General features: G+C 34.1%; 1 protein-coding gene across 1 annotated transcript in view; it reads right to left on the reverse strand.

The window, feature by feature from the left end:
* LOC143916120 (uncharacterized) overlaps positions 1-20,898 on the reverse strand; it is a 202,673-nt gene that overhangs the window by 93,369 nt on the left and 88,406 nt on the right. The window contains exon 3 of the mRNA XM_077437035.1: positions 1,844-2,150. Coding sequence (XP_077293161.1) covers positions 1,844-2,150 — 307 coding nt within the window. The remainder of the gene's footprint in view (positions 1-1,843; positions 2,151-20,898) is intronic.

Genomic DNA, 20,898 nt, shown 5'->3' on the forward strand with positions numbered 1-20,898 from the left:
GATGAGGATGTAGTAAGAGGTCACTATCAAGATAACGATGACGGGTAAAAATGACCCGCGTATCGTTTTCGTGAGAATCACTGGAAAAACACCACTAATTGCTGTCCGAATAATATATGTGTAATTATTGGCCAGAGATGGATAGAGGGTCAACACGCTAACGGAACGGATTTTCTTTCAACCAAAAAAACACCTTAAGGACCTTTTGCCGCCTTTGAGATCGGCGAGATACGCCTTAATTAAAACATGCAATAACGACTAACTACTGTGTATTTTATGGGACAGCCACGAGTTTTATAAACGAACCTTGTGCGCAGCAGCATCGATCATAAAGGGTAAGTTTATTAGCCAGCGGTTTACGGATCAGATGTAAAGTTAATTAGAAGTGCGCGCCCGTCAATATTAATATAAATAAAGCCAATCATTAATAATTAAGTGAGGATGACATCACGTTGAGAATTGCGAGTTTTTATATGGAGCATTATACATAGCCCATTATTTGGTTCATTATTAATTCAATTATTTTAGTCATTACATAGCCCATTATTTGGTTCATTATTAATTAAATTATTTTGGCAAGTATGTAGTGTCGCGGGCCCGCGGACCCGATCGATCATCGAGGCCTCAGTTCAACCATCGAACGGTAATTTATGACCAAGTTATGCAGCTGAGGGTTCGACCGGAAGGGCTTCGGGGTCCACAGCATCCCCTACAGGAAAAACGCTCGAGCGCGTCTACTGGTCGAGCGGCAGCAGTCGGGAAATGCTGCGGTATAAGGTTGACCGAACCTGGATTTACACGGCGATGATGCTCGGCTGGACCCTAATGTGGTAGTCGAACCCATGGATGGTTAGGTAAAGACAGGAGAAAACCCATGAATTTGGATAAAATCAAAGAGGGGACGCATAACCACTCAGGCGGATTACGTTTGTAATCTTAGTATGTAAATATGTCTGTACATGTGGCGATGCTTTATAATTAATTCATTTCAGAAGTCACTACTTTTATTTAATTTATTATTTAAACTACCAAACATCAACGGCGATTACACAACTCACTGTTATTGTGGGAAAATATTAATACAATAACACAAAATTGAATGAAAATGAAATCTAACAAAGAAAAATTGAAATAACGAAAAATGATTTTTTAATTTGATACAATATTTATTCTCTCATTTTTTAATTATATTAATTCCATATAAATAAATTTTTTTCGATGAATAGTAAAAATAATTTGCATTACATTCTGAATTAGCGTTTAATTTATTACCGAATATATGTATAATATGTACCTATATGTACATACATAATTGTAAATATCAACGACACCCACAAGGCAAATATCAAACAACTGCAACTCCACGTATCAAATTTATAAACAATAACATCAATTTAATATTATTATTAAATTTTATACGTTGGATTTTATTTTTAACAACATTCAATTAAATTTGTCAAAGCACATACATATATGCGTTTTGTGTTCATTATGCAAATTATGCTTGTATTTAAACAAATTCCTGATAAATGGAGAAAGTAAATTGAATAAAGAGAAAACACAATTTCTTACGATTAAACTAGAATATAATAACTGAATTTAAATCTTGAAATAATAAAGTTTCGTTCCATGAAAATTTATTCCGAACTAAACTAAAGACACTAACCGCGAATTTCCACGACCTTGGCCATGAACCGGCGCACGTATCGAATATCGCAACCCTTAAACTGGTTCGAACTCGAACTTTTCCAACACAAAAAATCAAGCCCCCCCCCCCCAAAATAAAAACATTATAAAATTAAAACTAAACGCCTTGTATGAATAAAATTGACATCTTTCTTACTTTATCCCCGTCATATTTTTCGAATTCGGGAGTGGTGGAAGTAGTATCGGTGTCACCATCTAGCGGCCTTTTGACAAACTCGATCCGCCCTCCCTGTACGCAGATATTGGGTGCAGTGTGGTCGGCGAGCTGTCGAGGAGGCTTGCGTCGTAAAGTGTGGTCGTACGCGTGCAGCTGGTTGGGCTCCGCTGTGAGCGGGTGAACCTGGCGAGCGGGGGCGCGCGCCCCTAGCGCCCCCGCCGATAATCGTTCCGGAGATGCACACCTTCCCTCTACCCCTGCTGGACGAATGGCGTCGCTGGCAACCCTGAAATATACAATTCGTTCATTTTATTATAAATATTATATATATAAAAAAAAATCACAAATGTACTATATATGTACATACATACATGTACTATATATGTACATACATACATGTCCGTATTTTATACCGATTTACAAATGTAATATATACATATGTATATTTATAAGTCGGTATATAATACGGAAGAGCGTTTTTAATAGTTTCGCTGATGCTTGCATGTCGTATTCCATTTGATTTGTAATAAAAATTTTATGAGGAAATTGCATTGCTGCAGGCAAATACATTTTTTTTACAAAAACAAATTTATAGGTTGCTTTTATGATATCCTCGTATGTCTATATTGTAAAACTAATATAAACCTAGTAATAAAGAGTCGAGACTTTTTTAATATGATTCTATAAGGACATTTGAATACAAACGGTAATTTTTTTATGTAAAAAAAAAAATTTTATAAAAAATGTACTGAAAATTTATTGTAATGAGACTGGAAAATTGTGTTAATTTGCGAAATAATATTGGCATTCATTGTGACTGTGTTTTTAAATCATTTAATGAGGGTAAAATGACGTTACCTTAAAACTCACCAGGCAATTCTAAGAATAGTATTTTTAAATCAAATAATTATTGATTACCAAAGACGTCCCCGAAGACAAGAAAAACGCGCCTAAGGGCGGTACACTATGAGTGCTGGCAAACCAAAGAAAGAAAAAGCAATCTGATATGAGGATTGTAAATAATATAAAAAATTATTATAATTATAAATATAAATTTAAATTATTATAATTATAAATATAAATTTAAATTATTATATTTTACTAAAAATCTGTCATTCAAAAAGGGACCGTCAATCCTCATCTGATCTATGTAAATGAGTGCATTCTAAACGTACATATGTAAGTTATAAAATGTAATTTAAAAAAATACATTTCCATAAAATGATAATATTTTGAACTTCACCTAAGGGACGTCACGTACCATTGTTTACTTTATACACAATGTAAAATTAAATTGTATTCCTCAAATCAAACCTTTATGTATTTATGTATTACGGTTGGAAACCTCGATGTAAAAAATAAAAATGTACTACTCATTCAAGAGTACACATCGTACTAGGAATAGTGTGAAAAGCTGGCGGTAGAGTTCCACGGACGAATTTATTTAAAATGTTTAGTTCACATAAAATTCGATAGATGGCAGTATAGTCTACCGATATTAAAATAATACAAATAAATCATTTAAAAATCAATTCGTCATTAAAAATGTCGAAAACACATGAAATCAATTCGTAAACATTGTTGTTATGATTAATCAAAAGAAAAAGTGTAAGTTTTAGCGTGGCGAACGTAGTAAAATGCATGAAGAGAGATGCGAGTGTCCTGGCGGTTGATTTGAGGTTCGGAAGTATATATACGGGCGAGTTGAGTGTCGGCAAGTGGAAGTGTGTGTTATCTAGCAGTGATGGCATTAGCTGAACATTGATCGCTGTGTTGTCGTTCATGTCGAGTGTTAGGCAGATCTGCTCAGTGGCGTGCCGTCGCACGCTTCGCGGGGCGCGGCAGGCGGGGCGACTCTCGGGGGCGGCGGCGGGCCCCCTCGATCGAGGCGCCCCCCTTGCCGCTGCCGCCGCTTCCTAGTGCATACAGTAGTCCGTAACGTGTCTCCACACACCTTGTAGTTAGCTTAGCTCCGGATGTAACTAATTGTTCTCGTTCAGAACACTTCCAGCGCTGGGCGCCGCGCACTCGCGGATGCCTGCTTTTTGCTGATCGAACTTCAATACTGTTTCATTTTAAGGTACCTTCCCCAATACATTTGTGGTTGGTGATATTTTTTTTCGATTCAAATAAATTTAATAAAAAAACAAATGGGATATTTTTTTCATTGTTTGACGGTATTCTCTCTACTAGGCTGAATTTCCATTTCAAGTTACTTTTATTATATCCGTGCTAAACGGAACCGAGGGAAGCCGGGTAGCATCACTATAAATATTAAACAAAATATATAGTGTACTAGTGGTTTTACCCGGCTTTTTTATTTGATTAAATTTATTTGAATAGTTTTATTTTATTTAAATTTATTTGAATATTCATTTGTTCGATGACGTCACGGATTTACGAACCAACAATAGTTACAAAGTCTCTTTTGAAATTATATATTAGAAGATATTTTATTAAAACAAAACCGAACGCTCAAAAATCCATTGTTTAGGAAGTATTCCGCCAATATTATTATTACTTTATATCTATGTATGTATGTAACAATAGATGAAGTTTTGTGATCGTGCAAAAATTCGATCTCGAGATTTTGACTGATGCGAACTCAAAATCTATCACGTTTTCATGATTTAGAAAAAAATGTGTGTCTGTGTGTTACTATGTGTGGCTGTGTATTTTGGGGAAAACCGTTAGTCCTATCGAACTGAAACTCGATTAAAACTGAAAAAATTGCTTGTCGATACGATGTAAACTTTTTCAAATTAAACGCATTCCCCAGGGGAGGCCCGCCTTCCAGTTTGGAAATTGTGTTATTCATTTGAATGAAAGATTCAATTTGAATCAATTTCAATATCTTTTGGGCTTTAAACCGTAGAAATATATACAGTACTCTCGATTATCCGGGCTAATGCTGGCGAGGAAGGGCACGGATAATCTGAATCATCAAATTTTGACATGGTTTCGAATATAATATCATATTTACAACACAAACTTTTTTTTTTCATAATTTTAATACTCATTATTTATTAAGAAAAACGCTCATAGTTAAGCAGATAAGTGGCCGTTAGTAGTTAATAGTTAGTGTTGTGCCGTTTTATGATTTATGTAATCACTGGTATTTTCTTCACTTGTAGTGTCACTCTCATTTTCATGTTTAAAATCATGATTGAGCCACTCTCAACGTTTTTCTTATCCACGTTTTCAAAACATTTTAAATTTTCCAATAATCCACATATTTCAGATATACCATTTGCTTCATTCTCTTCAGAATCCACTACATCTGTTTTCATGTCAGGAAGAATTTTTCTCCATGATCGAACAAGTGTTACTGGCTTTACTTTTGATCAAGATTGTTTTATTCCGTGTATAGCATCCAATATCGTCATTTTTTACATAAACTAATCAGGTTGTCACTTCCTCAACAAGAGTTTTCAGAAGACTTTGACGATAAAGACGTTTCATTGATGATATAACACCTAGGTCCATGGGCTAAATCAAAGATGTCACATCAGGGAGCAAAAATGTCCATCGTTTGTTTTCAATATGCTTTCGTTCGGATGATAAGGAGCATTATCTAATAACAATACTGCTGTATATGGCAATCCCTTATTTTTTTGAAAATCTTGCACCTCTGTGGAACCCATTTCTTTATGAACCAATCTTCAAAAATCTCGCTGTCCAGCCATGCCCCTTTCTAGTAATCGATGGGAAGATTTTTCATTTCAGATCCGTTAAAACATCGAGGTTTCTTTGCTTTCCCAATCATCAAAAGTTTCATTTCACGAGTTCCTGATGCTTTTCCGCAACACGTGACAGTTATCCTTTCTTACCGTACTTTGACCGTTTACGGTCGCAATCAATCGGTGCGTCTCATAATCATATACGAAAAAAGTTGATTAATTTAAAAAAAATAATTAATATTTTTCAAGCACGGATAATCCGCGCCCGGATAATCGAGGGTTTACATTTATCGATATTTTGGATAGAGATATGTTGTTATAATATGCTTTGAAACTTACATAAATAATATGATTTGAAACTTACATAAATAAATAAATAATACGTTTTTTGAATGAAGTTTGGAGGATTTAAAAACACACGATGTTGACAGCCTTTGAATTAAATTTTGTTAATAATAAAAAGCTTGTAAAAATACAGCGTATGGGTCTAAAAGTTATTCCAGTCGACGGTTGTGTTCTTGATTTTGTCTAATTCCTCCTTGGACAATTTGATCAAGGTTAATTCAGCGCAATATAAAGAAACGAGCGGCTGTCACAAACGGTATACGACTGTTGCCGAACCCATTTCCATGATGAATGTTGACTTTCTTTCGACAAGGGAATTTCCTTCAAATAGAGCTAGCTACATTTAATGTCTTCTAGCACACAGCATCCATTGGCAGGATTCCTTTCTTTTGTAAGAACGCTATGGCATCTTTGTCGGTAGATGGCAGAGTGAATAAGTTAATTTTCAAATGCGAATAGGAATGAAAACAAAGGAATAAAAAAAATTGTATTTTGTTTCAAAGATAAAAATAATCCTTAAAACGCGAAAGTACTCAAATTTATTTCCTTTTGTTGGTACACTCGAATCTGTGGAGCCAGGAGTAGTAAAAACTAATAAAAAGCTTGTAAATATTGGTAACTACCAATATCATAGCCCCAATTAAATTGCGTTTTAACCTATGTCTGCGCATATAATACTACCATGCAATACTACCGGCTTGGTGTACACATTTTTGCACTTGATAAAGCGTGAATTTTTGAAATGCATTAAAAATAACAAGATCACTCACCCCGAGCTTATTAATTGTCGAACTCGTCTCTTCTTACTTCATCTCTGAAGAGACGTAAACGCAAACGCGAACTCGAACAACGAACTGCCCAATATGGCGTCGTTGAAGAAAATTACAAAAACAAAAGAACAAATAAATAGAATAAAATAATACGTCAGTGCATGCGTATTCGATTATTATTGGCGTCTGATAAAATATTATTTTTACGTATTTAAATATGTAGTTTCATTACATAGATTGTGCGAAAATGTTGCAGGTCTCCAAATACGAAAATTAGTTTATTTGTCGCATTTTTGGAACATATGTATGGTACATGGTGAAATTGAGACTGAATCCGAGTTGGAGTTATAGCCTAATTAATATTTGAATTGAATTTTTAAATGAATATAATGTAACGTTTTTTTATGTTTATACAAATGCATATATTTCGAAAAATAGAACTGATCAGTACGAATAATTTTTGACATACTTTGTACATTTTCATCTCAATTTTAAATTAAAAAATTAGTCAGCGTCGCTAGGCAAAGCCGAGCATTTCAAGACTTAACCCCGGATATGAAAGCCCTTCGGATTCGTAATATTTGTATGAAAGCCGTTCGACTCTAATTTGGTTCTACATATATTGAAAACTGACGAATACACACTATGTTAATAGTATATGCTTAAATTATTTCATTTCAGATGTTTTAATTAAGAAAGTCGAAACTATCTACAAAAATAGTCAAAAAATAATGTATAAGTAAATATAATCGAAAATAATACATACATTTGAGTAAAATATGTAGTACCAAGTTGTCAGTATGTATGTATGTACATATGTATGAACTAAAAGTTCTCTTCAGTAAAATAGCAACGATCGGAGTCCGAATTTTCACTCTTTCACAGTACCCAAGTTTTACAATTCAATACGGGAAAAAAAAGATGAAAAAACTAGTTCTATATTTCTTGAATTCAACATTCGCAAAAAAAGTGGAACAAAAATAAATCCGATAAAACGAAAACGAAATAAAAGCATAGCATTTACTTTTTCCCGTTGATAACGGTGGCTTTGGGGATTTTCTTTGAGTCGAGGCCATTTCCCTGAGAACTTTTTCTTTCGTCGATTTCCTGAAACTTTCTGCCTAGTTAGTCGAGGCTTGTTTTTTTTTCTGTACGTCAGTGGCGAGTACCCCTCGCGTACTATTTCGTTTTTCTTATAGCCCTTTATTTACAAAGACTTTCCGGCGAAGTTGGTTTGCCCATTTTTGTGCCGCTTTTCTTTTGTTTAATTTTCTTTCATTTTACAAAAGACCGCAATATCAAATTAGCCGACGTAATTCGCACGACGACGTTTCACGAAAAATTTTTACAAGACCAAAATAAGATCCTACATAAATACGTCTAATTTTGACGCAGTGTCGAGAGGTCAATCGCAAGTTGTCACAGCGGTAGCTGTCGAAATAACTCAATAAATAAAGTTTTACGACCTAATTTGTGACAGCTTGTTCCCTTATGGCGTTACAGGGCGCCTAACGAGCCCGCATGTAACATTTTCTCTACATAGGAGCCTAACCAACCGGCTAATCAGTGAACCCCAACATGTCAAACGTAGGAAAATACACGAGAAGCATGCGAAGGCAATTTTATTAACAATTTCAACTGACCTCATATAATATAATTTTAAAATTTTACACACGTGCATACAAGTCTTGACAGCCACTTCCTCAATTGATACAAATTGCCGATTCAATTAGAGATCGAATTCATTAAAATAAAAAAAAGAATGTCTTTAATTTAAATATAAATTCAGCATTGAGAAATGATGTTGTGTGTTACGACAATTAATCAGTTAAACCAGTGAAAAATCTTTTGTAAGAACATGAAAGAAGCCGTGGGCGAAGTGGATAGTAAAGAGATTTGTCGCGGCTCTTATCATTAAAATAGACCAAGTTCATTTAGTTTATATTGAACTGTTCTAAGGCTTACTATTTTTTCCAACTTCAATGAACTCAGACCTAATTTTTGACGCAGTTTTGAAACTATTTTGAAGAGAAAATCTCTTTAAAATCCGTTCGTCTCGAGAAATCAGTTTTTTGCCATTTTTCCTCTTTCGACAGGTGTTATGTCCATTGTTTTTTTATACTTCTTAAAAAATATAGTTATTGTAGGTAGAATACGTCCCTGTTCGTCGATAAATTTCCACAAAAGAATAATTTTCCTCCCAGAAAGTGACAATTTTTGATTTCTCGGCGATCGACAAAAATTCATATTTTACGCTCAACGCTCACAACACTAAAAAAAGACACGCACTACTTGAAAGTCAGGGGGAAACTGACTTTCAAGTTTTTGGCAATAATACGTTGAGGTATGCTGAAAACAACTGTAAAAGTATACAAACAAAATTGCCAGAAAGTGAGACCCAATAGGGCGAAAAATGGGCCATTCCGGTAAAATTTGTGACTGAGCTTCGTTTTGCGCTGGGTGTACATATGTATGTACGATTTCGCGTTTGAATCGCATTTATATTTTTACTTATATTTACTTTTACTTAAGTGGTATGTATGCATGTATGTAAGCAAGAGTGACTCGACAGTGTCTATAATGTGTGTATGTAGATCTGAGGCGCGGTGTTTCTGTGTACATTTCGCGTGTTTAGGTCGAATTTGGTAAGAGGTCTGATATTTGATAAAATCCTTTGCGTTAAATGCGTCATAGCAATGCATTCATAAATAAATGTTAATGATTTAATGCACCATAGATATTCGAATAGGTACGCCGACAAAGCCGCGTCTTATATTTAAAATTTGGCGGTTTTTAAAAACTGACAAACTCTAGTGAAACTAGTCTGCAAAATGGAATAAAACCAAAAAGAACTGTTTTTAGTTTAATTTAATGTTGTCGTTTGTCAATGGAAAAAATTAACAACCAAAAATTAAATTAAAATCATTTTTAATTTTGAAGTCGAATTCGAATGTTGTTTTTTTTTTGTTAATAACTCCACTGGTTCTCGTGGAATTCGGATGAAAGCTTGATTAACGCACTGATACATAGACGCGTTAAGGTGCGCATTTACGAAAAGATTTGTCTCTCTCTATCTCTACACAGCATGTAAATCTCCACGTGAGAGCACAAATATATATGTACATATATGTATGTGAATAGCCACTGTTAAATCCTAATCGTGTCTAAACGAAGCCAAAATTCACTTAATGACAAATCCGAATTAGTCCAATGAATGACAGCCCAATTAACGTTTAAACCAGCGATTCCCAACCTTTTCTGACTCGCGTACAACTTATCACCAAATTTATCAAAACTGGTCCCCCTCCCACCACGTTACAAAAATATTTGTATTTCGTGTGTAAACTTGCTATTATTTCAATAATTTTTTTTATTGATTTTTATAAATAAATTGAATGTGCGTAGCAAGAAGCGTGCGAACAAGACAGACTCAATAGGCTCTACTTGGTGAAACATTTAATTTGGTTGCCGTTCCTTTCTTCGATATATATATATTGAGTGAATGCGACAATATATATCAATATATATATAATGAGTGAATGCGACGGTTGCGCTTCGACTAGATAATATCTATTTTAAGTCGACAAAATCAAGGTTACGTATTCTCCAATTATATCCTCCGAAGCTGGACCAATTTAAAAAAAAAATTCATCATCGGTATGAGAAAGATATTTTCTATGTTTGTATCTTCGTATTTTTTTATAAATCAACCATTAAATAAGCACTCTGGACTCTTTTCGTGGGTGTAAAAACGAGGCGATTTTATAGATGTTTGGTGGCTCCTAGCTCCTATAAAAAATAACTAATTAAAAAAATAAAAAGATAGAAACATCCCTATGGTGGATATCCATAGCATAATAAAAATAATTTCTCTAGTGCCATAATTGAAGAAGGGAGAAGTGTAATACGTTTGTATGGACAAGGCGCTGGTGTCCAGCCCTCTTAAAAAAAATCAATCATATCTAAGAAAAATACTAATACGTATGAAGCTTTGAAAAGAAAAAAATATCAAGATGAAATTATGCAATTGACAACAAATCAAAAAAAACTACTCTTTACTAGCACATATCGGTCAAAAATATGCTTTTCCCACCTACATATTTAGGTAAATTGACGGGCGACACTCATTCAGAAAATTGCGAAAATGAAACGGAAACTAGTCACCGAAAATTGCCAATGAGAAAATTACGCACACGAGAAAGCCGCACTTTTAAGAGAGAGGGTAAATAAAAACTCCATATTTTCCCGCTTGTTCGTATGCATACTTGTCGTTTTCGGTTTCGCCATAAAACCGTGAAAACTTGTTAAAATTTAACCCCACCCAATTTAACAAAACCAAAACCTGTTCGATACTGACAACTGATTCCTAAATTATCTGGGCATTTAAATGTACTACATCGACATGTCTACATAATTTTAAGTAAAATAATCACTCCCCCCCCCCCTATTCAAATCGCATATGCTACGGTCACGCTATACAGCCTTATACACGAACTTAATTAAATTAATAGCTATTTATACATGCGTGGGAGACGTCTACCCAGATATTATATGTAGCCTTCATAGAGTGATCACTGTCGGGCTTTGTTCTACATGAGAGTTCTCCTCAATCGGTGGTACGCGTACAATTAACGACAAACAACACACATCCTGTGATATACAAACACGCAGAAGATACTATAAAAGTTATTATTGTAATGATTTTGATTTTGCTAGATGAGCCGCCTCCCTCCTCATAAATGGACGATTCACTATAATTTAAAAATAAAAAGCTTGTAATAATAAAATTCAAAATCGAAAAATTAAAAAAAGTTTCTTTGGTCAAATACGAACAATTGTAGACAGTGATTGCAACATTATGGAACTCAAAATGAAACACGATGAAATCTAAAAAAAAAAATGTTTTCAATTATTATTATTAAACCGCATACATGTACTTATGAAATTCTAGGGCGATAGTATGTAGTTGTAGCGATAAACTTGCACAATTATTACAATCTAAATGTGCGAACATTAAACATACGTATAAAAGTACGCATAAACATCGTTTACTACAGAAAATAAAAAAAAGTCGTAGCCAACGTGTAAAAACTTATGTATTTCCGTTAAAAGCGACACAACTAATAAACCTTGCATTGGATGTCAAATATTGATCAAATACTACATCTTATGATAATGAAACAATCCCAATTTTCACTATCTCGTTTGTTTTGGATTACTGATAATGTGTTGAATAAACAAAAAAGAAATTAAATCAACGTTGTGTAAAAAAATGCAAACCCAATACAATACATAAAAATAATGAAATTGAATATTCCAAAGTGCGAGCCCTATTTGTTTTCACATTTATATTGATAAGAATAATTTCGTAGATAATCGTTGTAATTTTATCACTATCTGTAATTCATTTTGTCATTGAAATGAATCTAGTAAACTTTCAACGTTTCGACTGCTTTTCACATTTTCAAGCGAGACATTTCGAGCAAAATCAAAATGCAATAAAAAAAAAATTCGTTAAGAAAATTATCACCGGACAACAAAATGCAATACACCATTAAAAAATACACGAAGACCCGGAATTCTGAACTACAAGCATTTTACAACTTTCACAGAATACGCTGCAGATGATTTTTTTCATATATTGATTATATATATTTTTAAATAACACACCTACATACACGTATACACATATAAAGAGTAAAAATTTTAATTACAGACGTATATAATTCCTACAAAAAAATATCACAAATGTGATGCTATATCAACATACATATGTAGGTAGCATCACAAACGTTCTAAAGATGACATGTCATTAAATTATGTATAATATTATATGTACCCGATGAAATATCAGCGCATGTATATATATATATATATATATATATATATATATATATATATATATATATATATATATATATATATATATATATATATATATATATATATATGACGTTAGTGTCTTAAGTAAAGTATATATATATGACGTTAGCGATCACAGATTAGTCCGTGCCAAGATGGCCATTAATATAAATTGCGAACGTAGGAAATTAATAAAAGGATGCAGCAACTCTCCAGATTTCGCTCAACTAAGGTCTAGGAAAAAGGAATTCGAACTCGAACTTGGAAATCGATACGGGAAATTAAACCCAGAAGCAGACATCGAGGAATTGAACACTGTAATTAGTTCGGTTCTAACCTCAACAGGTAAGAAATTAGGTGGATTCAGGAAACAGATTAAATTAAGCAAAATTTCAGCGGAAACAAAAAACCTAATTAAGCATAAAAGGAATTTAGATAGGGATAATAATAAGCAAGAATACAATCTAGTAAATAAGGAAATTAAAAAGAGAATAGTCAGGGATGTCAGGGATTTTAACAGCAAGCTAATAGAAAATACCATTAAGAATAACCGTAGCCTGAAAAAGTGCAAACAGGATCTTTTCTTAGGCAAAAACCAAATGATCGTAATCAGATCAGAGAGCGGAGTAATAATTAGGAATAGAGAAGAAATCATAGACAGAGTTTACACGTTCTATGCAAAACTATACGAGAACGACAACGGCCAATTCCCCGCTCTGGAATCGACACACGGCCAAAGGGTTCCTGCAGTATTGCCTAGCGAAGTAGAGGCCGCGCTAAAAACTGCAAAGAACGGTAAAACCCCAGGGGAAGATAATATTCCCATTGACTTACTAAAATGTGGCGGCCCCCCCCTAATTAATATCTTAGCTAGGCTTTTCAGCAAATGCATCCAGAACCAAGCTATACCAGAAGGATGGAATAACGCAACTATCATTTTAATACACAAAAAAGGCGACAAAAGCGATATCAAGAACTACCGACCCATTAGTCTACTTTCAGCGGTCTACAAGCTCTTCACGAAGGTTATTACAGAAAGGCTGAAGAATATCCTCGACGAGAACCAACCTATAGAGCAGGCAGGGTTTAGGGCAAATTTCAGCACAATGGACCACCTCCAAGTAGTTGGCGAACTAATCGAGCGCGCCAACGAATATCAACGGCCATTGTGCCTAGGTTTCGTCGATTATGAGAAAGCCTTCGATACAGTTAGTCATAATGCAGTACTTAACGCTCTAAAAACACAGGGAGTGCCGGAACCCTATGTGGGACTGTTAGCTGCAATATATAAGAATGCCACAGCTTCGGTAAAAAATTTTTCAGGTACAGATAGATTTAGCATAGGAAAAGGAGTAAGACAAGGAGATACAATCTCGCCCAAGTTATTCAATGCGGTGCTTGAGGGAGTTTTCAGGAAATTGGATTGGGATACAGCCGGAGTAAGCATCAATGGTCGCTTTTTGAGTCACCTTCGGTTCGCAGACGATATAGTTCTAGTTGCTCGTGATTCAGCTGACCTACTCATCAGACTAACACAGCTGGACAGGGAAAGTAGAAAAGTAGGATTAAAAATTAACGTAGATAAGACTAAACTAATGTTCAATAGTTATTGCATGCCTGATAGCATCCCCTTAGATGATAAACCAGTAGAAGTAGTAAATAATTATTTATATTTAGGTCAAATAATTGACATGTCTGGTAGTAAAAATGAAGAGATAAAGAGACGTATGAAATTAGGGTGGAGTGCATTTGGACGGATGAATGCTGTTTTAAATCAAAAATGCCACTCTGCCTGAAGAAAAGGATCTTTGATCAATGCGTTTTGCCAGTGATGACGTATGGATGTGAAACTTGGACACTGAACGCCAAGATGCAAAATAAAATCCAATAGCATAACGAGGAAAGACAGGAAGCGGAACACGTGGGTGAGAAATATGACAAGGGTAGTGGACATAGTGGATAGAGTGAAGAGATTGAAATGGCAATGGGCGGGTCACGTAGCTAGGAGGGTGGACGAAAGGTGGACAAAAGAAGTGCTTGAATGGTACCCGAGAGAAGGCAAAAGAGTAAAAGGAAGACCGCAAGGAAGATGGGTGAACGAAATTAGGAAAATGTGCGGAATGAGATGGATGAGTGTTGCGCAAAACAGAGACGAGTGGAAGCGTGTTGGAGAGGCCTTCATCCAGCAGTGGATGGCTATATATATATATATATATATATATATATATATATATATATATATATATATATATATATATATATATATATATATATATATATATATATATGTGTGTGTGTATATTTATATGTATGATGAAATCTATACTGCGTCCGCGCTGTCCTCCCTGAAGACCGATTTATATTTATCAAAATCGATTTTGTAATATGGACGGACTTCACACTGCCAAAAATGGAAACTATTAGCGATTACATCTGAAGGTCACACACTGATAAGCGTTTTTATTTTTATCTATTGTCGGGACACTTTCAAGCGAGAAAGCACACACACGTTCGTATTTATGACGACGATTTTTTAATGTCGAACGTTCCACTTTCGCCATATCTTTTAGCGTAAAATTATAGATTTATTTTCGAGAGAATTTGGTTCGAGATGCAAGGCAAAACCCTGCCGGGCAATAAATCAATCATATAATCGAGCGAAATATGTCAACTTTAAAACTTCCCACAAAATAAGAGTGTTCACTCGGATTTTTCAAGTCAGTTGATTCCGAAAAAAAAACTCACTCCTGAGACCTTTCTGGTGTTCAAATTAACTCACTACTCAAAAGGTTAAGGAGACCGTAAGACACTCGAAACATGTTGCGATAAGAAGCTGAGTGGACTGGTTTAAGTAAGGTGTAAGTTGAAACGAGATATAGAGGTCAAAAAAACATTGTTATATATTTGAATAAATATCATTTCAACGATGACAATTCTATCATTGTCATAGCGTGTTCATGCAGGATCTTACATTAAAATAATATCCTTTTATATTCACCGACACTATGCATGTGACTTCCATGGTATCAATTTTAACCGCATCCTCATTGCGTACGATAATTTGCGGTAACAAATGTAAAATAAATAAATATATTACATAGCAAGAGCTGTATTCTAAAAAAGGAAATGAAATGAATTTGAGTCGATCTAATTGATTAATCGGACTCGTTAGAAAAATAAATGTTAACACGTATTGAGTATAACGTATGATAATAAATTTCAAAGGAAGTATTCGTTCGCATTGCATTATGAACATTGTGATAGGACATCGCGACGGAAGAATCGTGGGCGAAACCGATAAGTCAAAAATCAACCATACCACATTGCACGTAAATCATTGTCAGTGCTCTAAATATACATAATATGTATTCAATTTTAATGAACTTATTTATACAGGCATATTAAATACACATTAGCTACAACCAGGGCCGCTAAGAGGGGGGGGAGGAAGCTGGGGCTAAAGTTCCAGGGCCCGAACTACTTGGGGGACCCGTATTGGGACGTTCGACTGATCGATATTGATATTTTATATTATTCTACATAAAAACACATATATTTCTTTAATGCTTAATGTTTATTATTTTTCGATCCGCATCTCAGTGTGAAATCATACCTTCTCATTCGATTATTTCAAAAAATAGCATTTAACATATGTACATACAGGTATTTTTCTATATTACGATACATTTTTCGCATATTAAAAATATATGTATAAGTTTTTTTTTTTGGTTTTTTTTATAGGGTAGGGAATCATTTTCCCAGGGCCCGGGATTCCTCTCGACGGCCCTGGCTAGAATAATTTAGCATGTTTATACTTTCGGATGTGGAGTAAGTCAGTATGTACATATGTATACAGAGCCGTAGCGATGTTTTTGGCGCCCTTGGCAAATAACAAATTTGGCGCCCCTTTAATATATTTTCATTACATTTAAAAAATTTATTTCATTTAAAAAAATTATTTATTTCATTTATTGAAATATTTAATTTAAACATTTTAAAATAAAATTACATAAAAAAACAGTTATTATTTATACTATAAATATCCCACATTGACAATTTCGCAATAAATATCATATTATAAAAGGAATCAGTGCACTTAAAACACAATTAAAATTTAGTGATTTTTATTTTTTTGTAGTTTGTTTATCATTTATTTTCATTTTTATAAATGGTTGTTTCAAAAATTTTTTTCCTTATCTAAAACCATATATGTATGTATGTACATAGCTGTCTTGACCGGTAACCAATAACATTTTTAACAACAACTATCAATTAATTATCACAGATACAAAAAACTAAAGACGAATTTTCCATGAATTTGGCGTTAAGCAAAGCCTGTTATTCTATTATCAAAATTTATATTACTTGCTAATTAAATTTCTATTGTTATATATTTTTATAATATTATACTTAGATATTTTTTATAATTCAATTTAGTGCAATGTTCAGTAACTTTTACATAAACTATTTTCTGGAAAATTCCTAAAATCATTATCTAACCCCTGAATTAATAACGATGATCTCTAAATATCCTGTTCTTTCTGCTGAAGTGCAATGTTAATCTTATTCCATTTATCAAGTATGAGATTCCACCGATTTAAAAATTCAAGAAACTTATAATTGTAAATTAGAAAGTTTCGCAAGTGAATGTGAATTAGCAAAATTATGATCGTATTTTATAATGTTTAAAACTGAAAGTTCATACATATGTATGTACATATGTCCTCATACTGATCGTGAACTGCTTCCATTGGTTTAGATTTTGAACGCCATCTCGTATCCGAATGCTATTTTTAAATTTATTATTATTTATTAAAAAATAAAATAAAATAGGCGACGGGAGCCTTCGGCGCTCCTGGCATCAAGCGCCCTTAGCACTCGCCCATTTGCCATAGCCTCGCTACGGAACTGTATGTATGCATGTGTATTAACTACCAAGGACATGGAGTAAGTTAGTTTAAAATGAATAATCGAAATTTAATATTAAAAAAATATATTTGGAGATGAAATCGTAGTATTTTTTACATACCTCCTTTACGTTTCACTTACGATTACAATTCAGGAAAAAATTTGCCTCTTATCCGATCGTTTTCATACTTTGCCATATTGCTCATTTTGGTCATCAATGTAATCAATGTAATAAATGCATCAAGTAAATGGATGCTCCACCATTACGATGGTGCAAAAGTATCGTGTAAGACGCTTTCGAAATTTGAATTTCTGAAAAGTGCCTGACGTCTATCCAATTTTTAGTTTTAAACATAGATGGCGGTAGTAAAATAAAATTATTGGTATTTTTATTCAAAATAATAATTTTATATACAAATTATAGAAGACGTATGTTTTTAAAAAACTTTTTTTTTTATGATTGCTCTATGTATGTATAGCAAATTGCATAGTCATGTATGAATATCTTCTTATGATGCCTTCAGAAATCGGCAACCATCTGACTGAATAACTATCGATTCTGTGCTGTTTGTAATTTGTCTATTATGAAGAACTTCGACCCTTCAATGTTCATGATATTTTAAACATTTTTGCGATGGTCCACGTTTCGAATGATTCAATTTTAATAGATTTCTCACGGAAGCGTGCTTACGTGCAGATTTAGCCGCAAATTATTCTCTACGTCTTAACGATAGTTTTTACCCATCAGATGAAGAGTGTCGTGTTTACAATTTCCATCCATTCAAATACTACTTTCACTCAGCTATTTGAGGGATTCGACGTGCATACGAAGAGAAGCGTCGATCTCTGGACACGATATATTCACATAAAGATTACCTCGCAATAGCAATGTGTAAAAACGACATTCCAAAAATCGCATAATCGAAATCGGAGTAAATCGTGCGAACGATCACAAAAAGTTATGCGATGAAATAAACGCAAGTTTCGTTTCCTTTTCATGAGTGGCAAAGGCAGCATACTTTACGGCCTCATAAAATTTCAATTCTAATAAAGTTCGCCCTCGATCGCCGTAAAAGGCCCGGCCAGCCTTTCCTTCCTCGACCATATCAAAAAGAAGAAAAAGAAAACTATATTATACATATGTATATAAAGGCACGCCTCACCTTCGGGAGCATGCGAGGACTGTAAATGTTTCATTAAACCATTTTTTACAGCCTATGCCGATTTTCGGTTACGACTTTCAGTGACAGCCGACTGAGTCTTTATCGGTAGTCGACTACCGAATCGTAAATCATTCCTACAGTCATGTCACATTATAAATACATCAAATCAAACTTTATTTACATACCTACAACAATTCAAAGAAAGCGTAATACGATAGTGCACGAATGACTAAATTTACCTTCAGAGAATGGAGCGATATCTAACACGAGCCAAATAAACTTTGTAATTGAATGCAAACAAACAATGAAATATCGATAAGATTTAACTGTGAATTAAATGAACTTTTTATTCTCGCAATCTCATCACGTGCTAGGACACGTCTGGAATACATAGCAGGATGCGATGCTGACTAAGCGTCATGACATCAGCGATCGGACATCGAGATTTTATTTGCGCAGGATGAATGTTTAGACAGAATTTAACGATTTGAGGAAACTCTTGGAAAGGTTTTCTCGTGTAAAATGATAAAACACAACACGCCATAGAGCTCGAACGTGGGCCTATTTGCGAGCTCCTCCTTATGGACGCCATAAAAGAGGAACGGCCCAATTACCAGCACGTTGTGGCTATCGTGGACAATTGGATATACATCGCGTGTGCCTTCAAAAAACAAACATGGGATAAAATGATTTTGAATGATCGTTATGGTGTCGTCATTATTTTAATTTTAAGATCTACTTATTTCACAAATGGATAAATGAATGATAAATGAAGAAATTCGTCACTATTCCGACGAGTTAACGCTTGCATTTGGTCCTTATTTGACTACTAATATCGTTGCATCAGTTATTATTATTTTTATACAGATATAGACCCATTTTTACTATCCCGACATTTATTTTCAACATTTTAAATAAGTATTATTCAAGGCCAATTACAAACATCGATGAACCGTTTCCAGTGAAATCAGATAAATTGAAAAACTCTGAAAGGAAACTATCGACCTTAGAGTCACACATCCAAGGTCTGGCCAGTAATAAAGTCAGGGATAGAACCCGTGATCACACAATCGAAAGCATTAAAGGCTAGCTACTGATTTATGTTGCAGGTTAGTTTACTTCAGTGGGTGGGAACCTGAGCGCACCCTGTCGTACGGGGTCGTATCATGTCATATACATTACTATTTCTACCCCTTAACTCTGGGATTGTCTAAGACGACAAAAAGTTCACACAAAAATACATATACGTATGTACATATACGGATATTCAAATCAAATCAAATAGTTAAACTCTCAATACAGTAAAAGACCGAATAGACGAAAGAAATAGAACATAACATGATCCTCAGTCATACCAAAACGACAGTGGAGAAAACGTCTGTATTATCCTCCCATATTTGTTGTCGATGAATTTCTTTTCTCATACTATGCTTTTATCTTAGAATAAATTCTTCCGAATACTTCAAAATGAGAAAAATATATGTATGTACATATTATATGTCAAACAATTTTATGTTAAGAAGTATTTTATTTGAATTTTGATTATTATTCTTCTACAGAGAAAAAGAGTTTCAAACCTAAGCCGGATTCATATACCTGTATACATAATATATTTCACGTTAAATACTGAACGATACATATGTATGTACTAAGGGTACTGAATCGTAAAATATATTTAAAATCATATATTATTCACGTTTATAATTTATTATTTAATACGCACATGAAAATTCAGTCAAAATAAATATAGATCATACATGGAGAGTTTCGATTTCGTTAGCGATTCAAATGACCGGATTTAAATCTCCAAAAAGAATATCATTCGAGAGAACCATTAAAAGTTTGGCGGCTTTCAGTATCAGAAGTAAAAAGTAGCAGACGGAGACATCTGTCATTTATAAATCAAAAGCGTTGTATATGTACGTCGCGAGTTTATAACTCCAGAAATATTAAACACATATGTACATATGTATTATAAGTTGTACCTACATACATATATATATATATAAGTACATATGTACATACATACATATATCCAAAAAGTCTCCAACGAGAATTCTCGTTTCGAATTTCATCACATACTTGTCTAAATTTCAAATACAAAAAAGTGTGGACAGATGTTTATTTGGACGGTCGACTGATTGTGAGTCGTTTGATCTTGATTTTTTGCTAATTTGCTTCGGATCAGATTGGCGCCACGGCTAAAGGCTGGTTCATGGACTAATGCAGATGATTCGATCCGGTGGACTTCGAAGGCGGTAACTGTAAAAACGTCCTGTAAAAAGCGGGTTCTGACGGGGGGCCCC

This window comes from Arctopsyche grandis, chromosome 8 (assembly GCF_051622035.1).
Source record: "Arctopsyche grandis isolate Sample6627 chromosome 8, ASM5162203v2, whole genome shotgun sequence".
Taxonomy (NCBI): Eukaryota; Metazoa; Arthropoda; class Insecta; order Trichoptera; family Hydropsychidae; genus Arctopsyche; species Arctopsyche grandis.